General features: G+C 37.8%; 1 protein-coding gene across 2 annotated transcripts in view; it reads right to left on the bottom strand.

Moving 5' to 3' along the window:
• PUS10 (pseudouridylate synthase 10) overlaps positions 1-17,409 on the bottom strand; it is an 87,702-nt gene that overhangs the window by 15,160 nt on the left and 55,133 nt on the right. For both annotated transcript variants that reach the window (XM_008071965.2, XM_008071964.2), the window contains exons 5-11: positions 16,085-16,119; positions 12,335-12,446; positions 9,567-9,628; positions 9,221-9,266; positions 6,228-6,292; positions 4,400-4,485; positions 3,282-3,407 (exon numbers count right to left, since the gene is read on the bottom strand). In XM_008071965.2, coding sequence (XP_008070156.1) covers positions 3,282-3,407; positions 4,400-4,485; positions 6,228-6,292; positions 9,221-9,266; positions 9,567-9,628; positions 12,335-12,446; positions 16,085-16,119 — 532 coding nt within the window. The remainder of the gene's footprint in view (positions 1-3,281; positions 3,408-4,399; positions 4,486-6,227; positions 6,293-9,220; positions 9,267-9,566; positions 9,629-12,334; positions 12,447-16,084; positions 16,120-17,409) is intronic.

The following is a 17,409-nucleotide window of genomic DNA, read 5'->3' on the forward strand; positions in this document are numbered from 1 at the left end:
TTTGTTTAATCCTTATGATAACCTTATGAAGTAGGTATTAAATAAAAGAATACCAAGCTTCAGAAAGTAAGGTGATTTCCCCAAGGTCACACAATTAAATGGCACAGGTAGGTGTTTCTAACGTCAAAGTAGTCCTTAACTACTATCCTATAGAAAAGCCAACAGCAGTACTGTTTGGAGGAAGGCCCCACGACCAGACTGACCACAAGCTGAGGGTGAAAACTCTATTATCTTTCTTTCTTACCTTAAAACAAAACCAAGTAAAACCTTTACGAAAGGATGAGGAGAAAAGTTTGACTCTAAAAAGCAAATTCATTATGTGTATAATTAAACATAAACTGGAGCCATGATAAAACCAGTATACATTCCAAGTCAAATGGATCATCACAAGCTAAAAGCTACAAATATTGAAGGAGGAAATAGTTCATTTTTTTTTTTTAAAAAAGTCACTTAACAATTTTCTCAGATACAAAAGAAGGTCAGGCAGGGAATAGGATCCTGCAGACCACTAAATCCCAAAGAACCCTCCAGTCTATGTTTACACTCCAATGTCATGTTACTAATAAACCCATAGTAACTCAATAGCTTCCAGTCAGAGCCAAGAGACTCAAGCCATACACTAATGAAGGAAGGACAGCCATAACTTAATGATGAATCCAAAATGGCACCTGGGAAGCTGATGATGTGGCCTCCCTGGTGCAATGGTTTGCCTTATACCTACCAACCCCTTATCTCTTAACCAGCCGTAATAGGGAATTAGGAGGTCCACAGTAACTGAACAAGAACTTGTGACTGGCAGGGGTGAAGGGAATGAACAGGGCTTAGAGACATAAGCTTACCAGTTATTGCCAAATCAGACCAGAACTCTCACATTTGTAAATCAGCCCATAAAATGCCCCACAAATTCCAGTCCATTAGTAAGAAAGAGGTACAGAAAGCTAGGCTCCTGAGAAGGCCATGGAAGTATTAAATCCAGACTAAGGAAGAAGAGATATTTATTATATCTTTTAGAAAAATATTTCAAACCTGAGGACTAAAGAAACATCCTTGGACCCTAGAGTGAGAGAAACTTTTGGGGGCAAACCTTGAAATGTTACTAGTGTGCAATTAAGAATAGCAGCTGATAAAAAGAAAAAGGTGCCATCACCTTAAATGTTAGAAAATACATGCTGAGGCCAGGCACGGTGGCTCAAGCCTGCAATTCCAGCATTTTGAGAGGGCGAGGTGAGAGGATTGCCTGAGCCCATGGGTTCGAGACCAGCCTGGGCAAATTGGCAAGACTTCATCTCTACAATAAATTTTTTTAAAAAATTAGCCAGGCATGGTGGCACGTGCCTGTAGTTCCTGCTACTCGGAAGACTGAGGCAGAAGGATCGCCTGAGCCCAGCAGGTTGACGCTGGGGTGGTCGTGAGCATGCTACTGAACTCCAGTTTGGGAAATGGAGTGAGACTCCAACTAAAAAAAAAAAAAAAAAAAAGGTAAACAAAATACGTGCTGAAAATTTAGTTGAGTTTTTAAAATTTACATTATGCCTTGCCTTACCCCCCATAAAAAACAAAATCAAGGGCAAGAATGATCAGAAACTATAAATGGCTCAGCTAATCTACAGTGGTCCTCAAACCCAGGGGCAGACAGACAGTGAAACTGAAAGGTGAATAGAGGCCAGTTTGATGACAACCCAGAACAAGTTAAGTGGTTTGGAATTTCTCCTGTAGCTAGTCATTGACCAGTATTTAGCAGATAACTGACATGACAAATATTTATTCAATGAGTAATGAGCCAGGTAAGGTGGTGTAGGCCTGGAGTCCCAGCTACCAGGGAACCTAAGGCAGGAAGACCACTGGAGCCCAGGAATTTAAGGTTACAATGAGTTGTAATTGCACCACTGAACTCCAGCCTGGGTGACAGAGGTCCTGTCTCTAAAATAAATAAATAATAAATGAAATCAGTAAAGTAATAAATGTAAATTGATTTTGAGAGTGTGTCCAAATGTATCAATCATTAACTAGGGAATTAGCAAGTAGATAATATGACAAGCCAGTATGAAGTGACTGACAGACAAACTTGCCTATTTCACTTAGAAGGGATGCTTACATAAGTAGCTAGTCTGCTCCATGCAATATTGGTTTATTTCATTGAGCTGTAAAACTTAGGGGTACCCTGTTAGAACTGTCTTCTCGGAGTTGTCCAATGTGAAAAATTAATTTAAAAATAACAAGTAATAAGGATGCAGTAATTCACACCTGTAATCCCAGCACTTTGGGAGGGTAAGGCAGGAGGATTGCTTGAGACCAGGAGTTAGAGATCAGCCTAGGCAACACTGCAAGACCTCATAAAAAAAAAAAAAAAAAATCCTTGAAAAAGGGTCCACCTGCCTAATAGGCAACAAATTCTAAAAGGGATGTGGTTTGAAGTGCTTTTCTTTCCTCCTGGCAAGTCAAAGAGCTGGATGAGTCAGCCATATCTCATCTCAATCATCTGTTTGTTATTCTCAAAGCACAACTGTCTTAAGGTTTTTCAGAGAGAAGGATGGATTTCTAACCGGTCCCTCCAAAAAAGGTTTTCTAATTATGCTAGGAGCCTCATTCCAAACTACGCTCGCTGTTTGCAGTTTTACCTAACGTGTAACATGATTTCCTGTGATTGAAATCTTAGTCCCTTTCCTCTTATCTAATGCTATGTGAAATCACAAAACTTCATGCTGCCTATGACCTAACAAGTCTGTTAAAACAAGGAAAACATAAACCTGATGGAACCTGACTCATCTCACAAACCTGGGCTCATTAATACCTAGGAAATTCAAACACAACATGGCTGCCATTAAGTCTTTGTAAAATGGTTGTTGTTGATTTATTCTCTCAAGGCCTGATCTTTAGATGGTTAAAACAGGAGCCGGACATTTGCCAGTGATTAATCTTGAACAAGCACTGAATGAGGAAGATGTGTTTTAATTTCCTCATATTCCAAAAAAAAGGCCAAGGCTGAGGTGTGCCAACACCAGGACTTAAGTGCATTCATTTAAAGTAGTTTTAATTGTTTTGGATTTCCCCAGGAGAAAGCAGTCATCTTGAGAGGGGAAGGAAAGACATTCTTGGGCACCTTGACTGAAATCCAGCCCAGGTCAGAGACCCCAGGACATGATGATCCAGTTATAGAAAGCCTACAGCCAAGGTGACCAGACTTGATAGTGAGGAACAAAATATAGAAGTCTTTCCTGCCACCTCCAAGAAATCTATTCATGAATGACAGTATGTCAAAATATGAAGGTCATAACGCTTACTCTCTGCTTTGAATACTCGCAACAGATGATCTGAAATTAATTCTTCCACTGAAGATTCCAGCTTCCTTTCTCCATCAATTATCCAAGGAGTTTGCGGTAGATTCCTGGAGTATTTATTATATCTCCCTGCCAAAGGAGATATATAGGATAAAAAGAGAAGCAACAACTATTTAGCAAATATCAAGACCTTAGGTTCTCTGATACAAAACAAAGACTAGCCTTTAAATAACCTACAATCTAATTTGGAGAGAGAGACATTTAAATAAATAAATCAAAAGATTTAGAGTAACAATAGAATAGATGAATAAAGAAACTATATGAATGGTGCATCAAATGAGTTTGAAAGAAATGGGTCAATATATTTTTTAATCTGATTGACTGAACAAGTTATAGAATATTATCGAACGTATCAAGGATCAAGGAAAACTACTGTTTTCATACGTGATTAATAGTACTTTCAACGTAATGGTCATTGATGATAATATATTACAGAGTTCAAATGAAGGAATTTTTTTTAAGTTAAAAAAAGTGAAAGAACCCTAGAATATGAATCACTGCTTTATGAATAAATTTGCACTAAGATAGGTGGCTTTCATTGCCTGAGGGCAGGATATTATAGTCAAGGTTAAAAGTAATTTTATTTCAGATATAGTTACCATAAAACAGCTATAACTTTCAAAACAAAAACTGTCTGCTAGATTACGTCCTGGGAAAGTCAACAAACTTTTTTCTTCAGGTGGAAGGTTAGTATTTAGTCATTTTGGCGATCATAAATTATTTTTTCAAGTTTGCTTTCATTTTGTAAAACATTCTCTCTCCTGTCTTTTTCCTGACCAGTTTTGGGTCCCTGCACATATTTCTACTTGGTCATCTCTGATGAAAACTATTAAAGCCTGCGAAGTGTCATTTCCCTTTGATATGGTATTTTAAGTAACAGATCTCGAGTGATCCTTAAGAATGCCTACAGAAACTAAAACAAGTTGAGTTATCATCAGTTCTACTTTTCAATGAATCAGAATCTAATAACAACAAGAATAAAACAGAAAAGGAGTCAGCTGAGTTTTTCAGAAAGGAGAGTAAGTTCACAGTGTATGTATAGTCTAGACTAAATATTTTACCAGCCACAAAAACAGCACCATGAGCACATTCAATTTCAAGAACAGTGCATACAGCCTTTGGTGAGTTTGGAGGACAAGGAAACTGCCTGTAAAACAAAATAAATTTTATGGCTACTATTTTCCAGACATAATATTGAGTCACAAAACTAAGATGAATCAGCATTGTCCCAGACACACACAGAGCCTGAGTCTCTCAAGGACTAAGTGCTTCCCTGTCTTTTAGCTTTGGTACAATATGGGTCTTTCGGGCTTATAGAGTACCACTTTTGACCCACGAGAGTGGCACGAAGTAAATCAGAGCTCTGCTGCTACCTTTCACCAGCAGAGGCCTCATCTTCCCATAGGATAATTTCCAACAGCCTGGAGATTTGGGGAAAATGCCCACACACATGAAATGGAAGCCCCTCTAGGCTTCCACTTTTGCTGTCCCTTGCTGCTTACTGCTGGTTGACAGGATCCTCAATCATTTGGGGAAAGGGGTTATGCAGTGAGAGACTGGTCATGTAAGTCCCACCCATGGGGAGGGCACGCCACCATTTTTCTCTCTTTTGACTTTGTATTCCAGCCTTGACCGTGGACCACAGAGCCAGAAAAAGTAGGACTCAGCAGCCTCTACCCTCTTAGCTATGAAATTTCAGTCCAACTGAGGACAGGTAGGAAGGAACAATGTATGGCTTTATTCTCTATCCATCATCTAAGCATTTCCAAAGCCACAGACTGGAGAGTACCTATAAATGACTAGATGTGGATTTAACCCCAAATGTGTGACTTAAAAATTTCATAGTTTCCCAAGATATCCTAACAAAGAAATTATTTAGAAACTCAGAACTACTGCTTGTATGGAGCAACTGTCTTTACTTCTTAAAGTTTAATAAAAATAATTCCATTCTGAGACTCATTTTTAGGTCAGTAAAATATATGAAAACTTCCTTATAACGCAGAATATGATTGAAGAAATCATATCAATCTACATACTTAAAGGATAACTGTAACACTATTTTACTTAATAAAATGAATTTACTGAGAATTAAAATGTAAGGTTTATTGCATTTATTGTATTTCAGCTTTTTTTTTTTTTTTTTGAGTTGGGATATCACTCTGTTGCCCAGGCTGAAGTGCAAGTGGCACAATCACAGTTCACCACAGCCTCGACCGCCTGGGCTCACATGATCCTCCTGCCTCAGCCTCCCAAATAGCTGGGACTACGGGCACATGCCACCATGTGTTTTTGTTTTTTGGGTTTTTTTGGCTTTTTTTTTTTTTTTTTTTGTAAAAATGAGGTCTTGCTGTGTTGCCCAGGCTGGTCTCGAACTCCTGGGCTCAAGCAATCCTCTCGACTCGCATTCCCAAAGTGCTGGAATTACAGGTGTGAGCCACCACATCCAGCCTTATTTCAGCATATTTTAACAAGTGAGGAAACACATGAAGCTCCTTCTTCCCCTTCTGGAGATAAATAATACTAGGAAATCCTGGAGTAGGGATGTAATGGGAATAGCACTGGGCTGGAGAGTCAGAAAGCCTGGCACTAGGCCTACTCTCTACTATCCAATTGAAATCTTAGGCAAGTCAACTCCTTCTTTGAACAGCCTCTTCTAAAAGATAAAGAAGTTGGACTTGATTCATAAATTCAGTTACTAATTTGACAAACATTTACTGAACACCACTACATGCCAGACACTGCACCAGGAATTGGGTATATAACAATGACTATGACACAATCCTGGTCCCTGAAATATGAGTCTTGTTTTAGAGATAATCCAGCTTATTTCGAGTATTCCCTTTATTTTAAAATTCCACGATGCTTCCTTGTTTCTATACTACTACTTACTTGCGGAAATCCTCTTCTTTTATCTTATTCAAAGCTTTCATAACTGCCATTCTGGTGAATACTGACTATATAGGGTAAAAAGAAAAGACATATTTTATCTTCCAGACAAGAAAGCATCAGAGGTGAAATATAAAATATGGTTGGAGAAATTTTATCACTTTACATACTTAAAAGGGAGAAATACTTAACGGTTTTGAGAAAATAAATAAAACGTAAGCGTTCATGTCAGTTCTGCAGTTGATGTACCTCTACAACCCTTCTCTCTCTCTCTCTCTCTCTCTCTCTCTCTCTCTCTCTCTGTCCCTGTCTCTCTCTTTCTCTCTCTCTCTGTTCCTGTCTCTCTCTCTCTCTCTCTCTGTGCCCTGTCTCTCTCTCTCTCTCTCTCTGTGCCCTGTCTCTCTCTCTCTCTCTCTCTCTCTCTCTGTCCCTGTCTCTCTCTCTCTCTCTTATTAAGTTGGGGCCTTACTCCGTTGCCCAGGCTGGGGTGCAGTGGCATGCTTATGGTTCACCACGGCCTCGAACCATTTGGGCTCTGGTGATCCTTCTGCTTCAGCCTCCCAAGTAGCTGGGACAACAGAAGAATGCCACCATGCTTGGCTAGTTTTGTTTGTTTGTTTTTGGTAGAGACAGGTCTTGCAGTATTGCCCAGGTTACTCTCAAACTCCTGAGCTCAAGCAACCCTTCTGCCTCAGCTTCCTAAAGGGCTGAGATTACAGGCTTGAACCACTGTGCCCTGCCTATTCCCTTCTAGTCTACGCCTACAATCCCAGGTTGACCTAGCAGAATAGGTCTCCTTCATTGTACTGTCCCTCTCAAAATGTGGATTTCTTCAAATCCTCTCAAAATGTGGATTTCTTCAAATACAAAAATGATGACATGGTAGGAAATGTGCTTGGAACTTTTTACCAGACCTCAGAGAAGAATCTAGATTCATCCATCTATGTTTCCTTCCCTATACCCTTTCAGAAGCCACCATATATACTTTAGGGGTTGGCTACCAGGGTAAGGGGTGAAACAGTGCCCTGCCCTGGCATCTAGCAACTCGGGACACTGGCCAGCCATAAACAGAGTAAGCAAATCCACTACACTCAACAGAAGGGCATCTACAACAAATGTCCACTTGGCTTTTTTAAGATAAGAAAGGCCAAACCGCATGGTAGACATAATAGAACTGATACATATATACGGGGCTAACTATGATAAATCACAATCATTTCTTCTGTGGTGAGACATCACATTGGACTGAAAGCATGTACAGTGTGAGCCTCTCAATAATTTATCACCAGCCAAAGCAGTAATGTTTCTAAGTCATATTCTGGGAAACTCAAGGGAGTTCTATAAGATACCATAGAGTTAGAACTGAAAATTAAGTGTCTGTTTGATCAGATATAAAATTTTAGGCTGGAAAAAAATTTCAAAAGGTCATTCAATTTACTCCCAGACAGGAGGCAAGAAAACTACATTTGAGACTCTACAATTCCCACTGGCCAAATGATGGTGCCTACAGTGCTTTGAAAAAAATTTCCTTACCCTATTATTTGATGCTGGCATTTGTATATCTCCTCAAAGGTAACAAAAGATAAATCTAAATATTCCAGATAAATATGTCTTACAGGTCATTTGGGCAGAGCTTCCCAACTGGTCTGGAAAAGTAGTGGACTATTCTTGTCGCTAGAGGTTGAGTTCCTTAGTTCACAAAGGCTGCCGGGTAGAGCCTGAGACAATGGAAACCCCCAGGCCTGTTGCTTCTGACCAGAAGCAACTTCATCTGTTAACTGCAGATGTACTGAACAAACATGGTAATGTTCTAAGTGTACCACAATATAAGAAAAGTCAGGAAGCACAGCTTGAGGCTTGGTCTGCAGTTCTTATTATTTCTACACAGGGTTTTCGGCAAATGTTACCAACTTTTTTCCCAGTTCTAAAAGACCTAACAATTAGTCAAAGCAAGAGGCAAGACCAACAGATGTATCTTTCACAATAAACTTACATGCCTTTTAACAGCCACGACAACTAAATGGATGCCAGTGAAACTGTAGGAATGCCTGACTCTGTGTACAAAACCAGCTAAGAACCTGGGGTGTGAAAGATTACCATATTGTGCCATGCTATAGTATTCTGGCATCCCAGGAATGAAAGTACATGCTACTTTGCTCATTAACGTGAAGATCAGCTAACATCAAGATGGTAAAGAGGAGTTTGAATGCTCCTTTTACGAACGTAGCCTAAAATAGGTTATATTAATTCAGGGCTGTCTGAAATAATACACTTTGTATTACATATTTCAAACACCAATTTCTGGAAAATGGATATTAGATGAGAGTTTGGAATGCTGCTGATACTTACTGCAAATTTTCCCAGATGATGTAATTTGGGGGACTAAAATCTAAAAGTTGAATTTCCCCGATGGGTAATAGTAACATCACTGAGACACTGGTTCTAAATTTAACAATAGGGGAACAACCTAGTCCTGACACAAACATGAGGATGTTTGTGTGCCATGACTTCCTAGTCAGAGATAAAGGTTTAAAAAAATAAAATAAAATAAAAGTAGCAAATGGAAATACTTAAAGACAGAGTCTTAGCATGATAGAGTTGCCAAATTTCTAATACATCTTTTTTGTTATTAATTTGAATATTCAGCTCAGGCAAAACTCAGTAAAGAGTAAGAAGGGGGGCCAGGCTCGGTGGCTCAGCCTGTAATCCCAGCACTTTGGGAGGCCAAGGAAAATAGATTGCCTGAGCCCACAGGTTCGAGACCAGCCCAGGCAACTTGGCAGGACCTCGTCTCTCCAATTTAAAAAAAAAAACAAAAAGCTGGGTGTGGTAGCACTTGCCTGTAGTTGCGGCTACTTGGAAGCCTGAGGCAGAAGGATTGCTGGAGCCCAGCAGGTCAATGCTGGGGTGGCCATGAGCGTGCCACTTCACTCCAGCCTGGTCAATGAAGGGAGACTCTACCACGAAAAAAAAAGAGTAAGAAGGGGGAAACTTACTTGTTTGTTTTTGGCTGGCTTGAAACAATCTGGGCATATTGCAGCTCTAAAATAAAATTCAAGTTAATATAAAAGGTTAACATGTTTATTTTGAGGTGGATATAACTCAAATATATTTTATACAAATGGCTTCTAAACTCAGGATATCAGGAGCAGACAAAATGAATCCCTATATGAGTTGCATTGGTTTGCCTAGGAACATGATGCCAGAGGTCACATTTTAAGCCAACTAAGACATGCAGAGTTCCAAAATGCTCACTGGGAAGAGAAGCAATACTATTTTCATGAAAACCAACAGCATTAACAATTTTACAGAATTAACATTGTTGTTTGCATGGCAACTTACAGGAAGTGGCAATCCTCAACTGTTTCTGGGTGAGCAAAGACCACACTCACTTCAAACAAGCTCTAAAAATTATAAAGACAGTTTTAAAATGAGCAAAAGGAAACTAGCATCTAACAACTTATGAATGGAAATAGAAATTAACTCTCAAAGACTGGCTCAGAAAAAGAGTGACAAGGAAAACCAGATATACTACTGCTCTCAAACTGGCTTGTTCACAGGTAGCTGGAAAGAAAATCGCTTTTTGGGTTTTTTCTTTTGAACTTCTAAAACTCAGCTACTGATGATCCTACCAAAATGTTTGAAAGTAAATTTTAAAATAAAGTTGTACAGTTTTGGGACAAATACTTAAATTAGGTGTGAAGTCGAATAAGAATTCAGAAAATTGTAAAGAGATAATAACTGAAAGAAATGAATAATTATTCTGTAAATACTATAATTAGAATTATATTAGCAAGGCAAAAAAATCATATTATTTACAACCTTTAAAACTGTATGAAGCTTCTTTTTAAAGTGCTCAAATTTCTTAGTGGGTTTGAATTTTAAAAGATAGATTTTAATTTTTTGTTTTATAACAAAAATGATACACATAAATAATAATAAAATATAGGATGATTTTTCAATTCCATCCTTCTGAGGTAGAACAATTAACAATTTGGTAGCTGGGCTCAGTGGCTCAGCCTGTAATCCCGCGCTTTGGGAGGTTGAGGTGAGTGGATTGCCTGAGCCCATGGGTTTGAGACCTGCCTGGGCAACTTGGCGAGACCTCATCTTTACAATAAATAAAAAAACCAGTCATGCATGGTAGCACTTGCCTATAATTCCGCCTACTTGGAAGGCTGAGGTGGAAGGATCACCGGAGCCCAGCAGGTCGAGGCTGCGGTGGCCTGGAGCGGCCACTGCAGTCCAGTCTGGGCGACAGAGTGAGACCCCAACTCAAAAAAAAAAAAAAAAAAATCTGGTGTGTTTTTTTCTAGGCATTTTTATGAATATAAACATATGTGTGCATAGTTGGTTTGTTTTTTTTGTTTTTTTTTTGAGTCAGCGTCTCACTCTGTCACCCAGACTGGAGTGCAGTGGCACACTCACTGGCTCCATAGCCTCAATCTGCTGGGCTCTGGCGATCCTTCAGTCCCAGCCTTCCAAGTAGCTGGAACTATAGGCATCTGCCACCATGCCCAGCTAATTTTTTTATTTATTGTAGAGATGAGGTCTCGCCAACTTGCCTAGGCTGTGGGCTCTGGCAGTCCTCTCACTTTGGCCTTCCAAAGTGCTGGGATTATGGGTGTGAACCACTGCGCCCAGCCTGTGTACATACTTTTAAAGATACTAAGCATGCTTTTGGAAAATTGCTTTACTTAATATCACATCATAGATATCTTTTCAAATCTAAGGGCCATCAGACATTTAAGCTGTAGAAAATTTTTCTATTACCAAAAAACTGCTACAATGAATATGCTTGTACACCAAAAAAGAACAATTTTATATTCTATACGCTTTTACCTCTATGGCAAATATATGAAATTTCATATTAGAAAAAAAGCTATAATGTTTACTATGTTACAATTTTTATCTTTTTTTATTGAGTTCTGTATTTGCTGAGTTCATTGAATTGTCAGCAAACAGATTAGGCACCCTAGAATCACAGTAATGAATGACTTTTTTGGGGGGGTTCCTATTCTAATCTACAAAATAAAATTAAAATGAACAATACATTCCTTTTATTTAAGAAAGTTCCTCAACCTGAATCTATTAGATTATTGCATCTTTTGTTTTCTATTTTCTGTTCTCACTGATTCAACATGTAAAATTATTCTGCTTCAAAACTGAAATCTGAGTAAAGATATTTTGCATTAATGACTTCTCTAATTTCCAAAGTACTTTCGTTACCTCATTTCCTCTTCAAGCAGTCTGTGAAGTGGTTTTATTCTCTAATCTCTCAATTTTCAGCTTAAAGAACAGAGTGTATTTTTAATCACAGAGGGAAATACAGCTATATGATTCAGAATGGTTAAAACAATTATTTAGCTTTATTTTGTCATTTCACTTGAATAGGAGTATATCTGATATTCAGAGACTTTTCTTCAAGCAAAATGATGAAGCAATAAGTTTATACTACTAAAATCTAATCTAAGATGATTTGGGAATATGTTCTGTTTTCACATCCGGAAACCTGTTTACTCTTTGCTGTAATTCAATCTGTTCCAGATGCTGAGGCCAGGTCTACTCTGGAAAAGGGAAATGTTATGATTTCAAAGGCAGTTACTGCCCAAAAGTAAACAGAGGGATTTGAGATACCAACAGGGTTGGATAGATTGAGCCTATTCTCGCTGTTGTTGAATAGGTTCTGTCTATGTCTTTGAAAACAAGATTAAGCCACAGACAAATCAAAATTAAATAGACCAGAGTTGACTCTACAGTTGCTGGCAATTATTTATATATTGCTTTGTATCAAATCTATTCCTTCAATGGGACTATAAATGCATTAGAGGCAAAGATTCATTTCTAACCTTTTAAGATCAGTTAGGATACACTGTACTTTTTATCCTCATAAGTGTCTTGGATCACAAAGAAATCTTTGGAAAGGGAGGGAAGAAAGGCTCTGACCTCAATTTAATATCAGTTGGAAATTAATATTTTTAAAGCTTAAAAATCCTTCACTAGTTTATTTAAAAAGAATATAATCTTTTGGCTAACCAGAACTCTGCCATATAGTAAAGTAAAACTAGTAAAATCAAAGAATAGAATTAACAGTGCTGATGACCCAGTACCTTTCCATCAATGGGAACACCCAATTCCTCTGAAAACAGCGGGTGAGCTATCCATTTGTAGGCTTCTTTTAGCTGAACTATGTCATTTCTTCCCAGCGACAGATTCTGCTTTCTAAATAACATAAAAATTAATTCACTAACATGAAAAACTTCACTTTTCCATTAAAGGCAAGCACTTATGCAATTATTTATAAACATTGATTCAGCGCCTACTATGTGTAGGACTAGTGTGTAGGCACTATTCTACACATTAAATAGAAAGCAAAGAACAAAGCAAACTAAAATTCCTCACCTCATAGACCTTATATTTAGGTGGAATCATGAAGCTATTTTTTTTTAATGGTATATGACACAATTTTTAAAACTTCAAAGACAAAAACACATCAGTGTGTTTTTTCTAAGCTAGAACTTCCAGATTCCAGGATTTATGCAACAAAAGACAGAAAGATGGAATAGAGGTGATTGTTTATTGCTCACAAGCTACAAACTAGGAGAAACTGTATTATAATAATCACACCCATATTCAAAATGCTTTTATCACCTCTCTTTCTAAAAATAAGGCTTATGGCTGGGCGTGGTGGCTCAAGCCTGTAAACCCAGCACTTTGGGAAGTCAAGGTCAAGGTGGGCCTGAGCCCACGGGTTCGAACAGCCTGGGCAACTTGGCGAGACCTCATCTCTACAATAAATCAAAAAATTAGCCAGGCATAGTAACGAGTGCCTGTAGTTCCAACTACTTGGAAGGCTGGGGTGGAAGGATCAGAGCCCAGCAGGTTGATGCTGGGGTTGCAGTGGCATGCCACTGCACTCCAGCCTGAGGATGGAATGAGACTCCAACTTAAAAAAAAATGTCTTACTTTTGGGGAATCAGTGTAAAAGTTGTGCTTAAAAAAATACTTTACTGCTGAAAAAGACATATTAAATCCTAAAGTATTAAAGTTCTGAAATGGTCATTAATGCAATATCAGATAAATGTCTGAATAAAAATCTGACATTCCCCTAAAATCTTCTCACAAGACAATAAATACGTTTTGGGAAGTCCCCATTATGAGTTCTAGCTTTAGTTTGTAACCTAAAATTGTGATAAGAAAGGAACCTGGGGACTTGGTACGGTATTATTAAAACTGTTCTACTCTGCTAAGAACACAGATATTACTAACAAACTAACAAACCCACATCATTCAAATATTAAAACTTCAAACCAGTCTTATGACTATTTACAGGGCTGCTTTTAATGAAAGAGATATTAGAGCCAACTTATGAATCACCTCTTTTCATGACCAATTTTCAGTGATAGAAGTTACTACTTACAGACAATATCTGTTGTAATTTAATTCTACAAGAGCAAAAGACAATATTCACTGCAGGTAGAAAACAAAAAGAAATTTAGCTAATGGCTAAATTTCACTGATCAGAAAAGAAAAAAAGAATACAAAGATCACTGTTCCTCTAAAACTGTACATTAAATAATTTCTCTACCCATTCTGTATCCAGCTGAGAATATAACTGGTTACAGAGAGTGCTTTCAAATGCTTTGGAATCATGGTTTAACAACGAGATACCCAGATACGCCCTATGTCTGACAAAAAATCAAGTTACTTCTCTATATTCAAGAACTTTTTTAAAAACTTAGTGTTTGAGCTCCATAAACTGTTCCTAATTCTCTGAATATCAGAAACATTTTTGGGTATTTTGAAAGACTGTCCTGATATTGTATCAATAGTTTAACTATTTAATGATATTTGCACAAAACAGCATCATAGTTGAACTAACATAAGAGAATACATTTTAAAGGATAAAAAGTTAAAACAGGAAAACACAAGAATGAAAACTATTTTTAAAATTGTTTAGATTTTAGATAGTACAAAGTGTCACAGCAAAAGCTAATCCTAAAAATAAGTTAAAACATTATTAACTCTGAATTTAAGAAAGCAGGTATTTTAAATCCTTCACAGTCTTTTAAAAAACTACAATCCCACGCCTTTGGGAGGCTGAGGTGAGTGGATTGCCTGAGCCCGCGGGTTCGAGACCCACCTGGGCAGCGAGACCTCATCTCTACAATAAATCAAAAAATCAGCCGGGCATGGTAGCGCATGCCTGTAATTCCAGCTACTGGGAAGGCTGAGGCGGAAGGATCGCCGGAGCCCAGCAGGTCGAGGCTGCGGTGGCCGGGAGCGGCCACTGCAGTCCAGTCTGGGCAACAGAGTGAGACTCCATCTCAAAAAAAAAAACTACAACTATAAGGTTTTTTTTCCCCCTCCAGATTTAAGAGCCAGAGGAAAGAGTTAACAGACAGCTTGGAAACCTTAGCCTCATATATAAATCAAAAATATAATACCTAAAATTCCAGATTTCCAATCCTGAAAGTTAAATGCAGCTAATAACTTTCCTAGTACAAGTTAGAGTAAATGTTTTTATAGAGGTCCTTAGCATATACCTGATTATCCTTTAGAGATATTAGATAGATAAATCTAGTCCCAATGTAGTACTTAGTAACTTAGTATCTCTATCAGATAACTATTGATGAGGATGTCAGTTACAGTCACTTTTGCTACAGATATAACACAACAACCATTCTAGAGAAAAGATGAGCCAAAATATGCAAGGCAATTAATTTTTTCTAAATGTCCTGAATCAATTTTTTTTTTTTTTTTTTTGAATCAAGGTTTTACTCTGCCCAGGCTGGAGTGCAGTGGTACCACCATGGCTCACCTTAGCCACAGCTTCCTTTTAACTCAGCCTCCTGAGTAGCTGGAACTACAGGTGCATGCCACCATGCCTGGGTAATTTTAAAAAATTTTTTGTAGATACGAGATTTTGCTATGCTGCTCAAGCTGGTCTTGAACTCCTGGGCTCCAGGGATACTGCTGCTTTGGCCTCACAAAGTGCTGAGATTGCAGGTGTGATGCACCACGCCTGGCCTAAAGTTGTTGTTTTAAAACTCAGTTGGCAACCAAATCCTGATCTGAACACATGAGGTTATTTAGAGACTGTTTGTCAAACTTAATGTGAATATTCATATGTTTCATTGCAGAAATACTAACGTTTGATTATACTGTACCACTCCAGGCCTTGGAGGAATGGGAAACAATATATAATATTTAACCCCTTTTACATACCTAAAATTCAAAAATTATAAACCTCAGAATAAATTTGGCCTCCATGGGTTTCAGATAGAGGACTGTAAACCTGTTGTTCATTGTTGTTGTTTTTAATATAGAGACAGGGTCTCGCTATGTTGCCCAGGCTGGTCTCAAGTGATCCTCCTGCCTTAGTCTCCCAAAAGCTGGGATTACAGGTGTGAGTCACTGCACCTGTCCTGAACCCATATTTTCTATGTCTTATATTTTCATAAACTCACTGTTGTCCTGCCTTAAATAGGATTTTACCTTTTATCTTTTATGGCAGAGTTTTATAATTTAGTTTCTAAGACCATTGTAAAATTTTTAAAAAATAACTTCCCAGGCTACTTTATGTAAGTGCCCAATGCATACAAGGTATGTATTTATATGTATGTTAAATATAAACACAAAATGAATCTGCTTTAATAGACTACTTATATGCTATGCAAATAAACTAATTAAACAATTGACATACTAAATTTATACAATAAAATGGTTTCTTTGCATTAATTTCTCTAGTAGCTAGTGAATTCATTCTAAAAAAAGGAGATAAGCGTAGTAAAAGTACTTTAAGAATCAGGTAGCTTGTACTTAAGTGGTAGTAAAAATTCCCTACCTAAATTACTTACCCCATTTCCTGTTTTACCAGCAACCATGCAGCATGCTGTAGGCAATTTAGTCACACCCAGAAAGAAGAGAAAAGGGGGGGAAATATTCAGTGAAATTTAAGTCCCAATATCATTACTGAAGTACTTAACTAATTTGCTAACCAAACTCCCCCTTTTAGGAGAATTAATGCTCAGAAATCTGGCAATGACCTCAGTCTAACTTAAAATCAGAAATGAGGTAAGATTTCACTTTGCAATGCTGGCTTGATGTGGCCTAGAAATTCAACAGGGGTGTCCCCCTGCTCCCTACACATGTCTATTTCTCATTAATGAGGTGTAAGTGTCTCTTAACATGGATAGCTTGCATTTAAAATATCTTATTTGTTCATGCGGGAAAGCCCAAAGTGACTGAGTACATAGTACCCAAAACAGAACTGAAGGCTCCAGTTTTTGTTTTTGTCTTTTTAAATTAGGGATAACATGTGTTAAACTGTCTAGTTAATGATATCTATACTTCAATGTTTAGAAGTAAAATGTAGTAATATCTACAACTCACTTTGAAATACAAAAACAACTAACATGATGGATAAACAGATGATGTATATAATAAGGCAAATGTAGAAAATATTAACAATCATAGAATCAAAGTGGGTATATGAGGGTTCATTGACAATTCTTTCAACTTTTCTGTATGTTTGAAAATTCCCATAATAAAATGTTAGGGAAAACATTCTGGGAAGGAATAAACAACTGAAAAAAATTGCTAAAAATGAAGACAACAAACGTTCACAACCATGACTGTTATAAGTGTTAAATAAAATGTATGTAAGATGTTTTGCCCAGTAAGTGCAAGACACTAAGATTTCTTTTTCTTTTCTTTTCTTTTTTTTTTTTTATTTGAAAGCAGAATTTATTGAGAAGACAGAAATGTTCCCACAGTGGGAGGGGACCCCAGGGGGTTGCCCGATTTCTCAATTTTCCACTAGGCTCCCACAGTTTTCACCTTAAAGAAAGGTAACGACATGTCCTGCCAAGGTATATGGCATTTTGCAAACATGATAGGTACATATATAAGACAATCACATACCATATGTAGTCTCTGCTTCTACAAGGCACAAAAATGACCAGTCATTATCACTCACACCCACTTCAAGACATGCCTTACTTTATGTGTATGGGTAGAGTCCTCTCCTTCTAAACTAACAGAACTTCCTTTAAATGGCAAGCAGAGCCCTAGTGACTTCTAAAGACTGATGATCATTCAGAAACATTAGGCGTATTAATTCTTTCAGACTTGAGCCAAGTAGAAGAAATTAATCACTAGCTAGATAAGAACCATTCCCAGT

Source organism: Carlito syrichta, unplaced genomic scaffold (genome assembly GCF_000164805.1).
Source record: "Carlito syrichta isolate Samal-C Ts95f unplaced genomic scaffold, Tarsius_syrichta-2.0.1 Scaffold314795, whole genome shotgun sequence".
Classification (NCBI taxonomy): domain Eukaryota; kingdom Metazoa; phylum Chordata; class Mammalia; order Primates; family Tarsiidae; genus Carlito; species Carlito syrichta.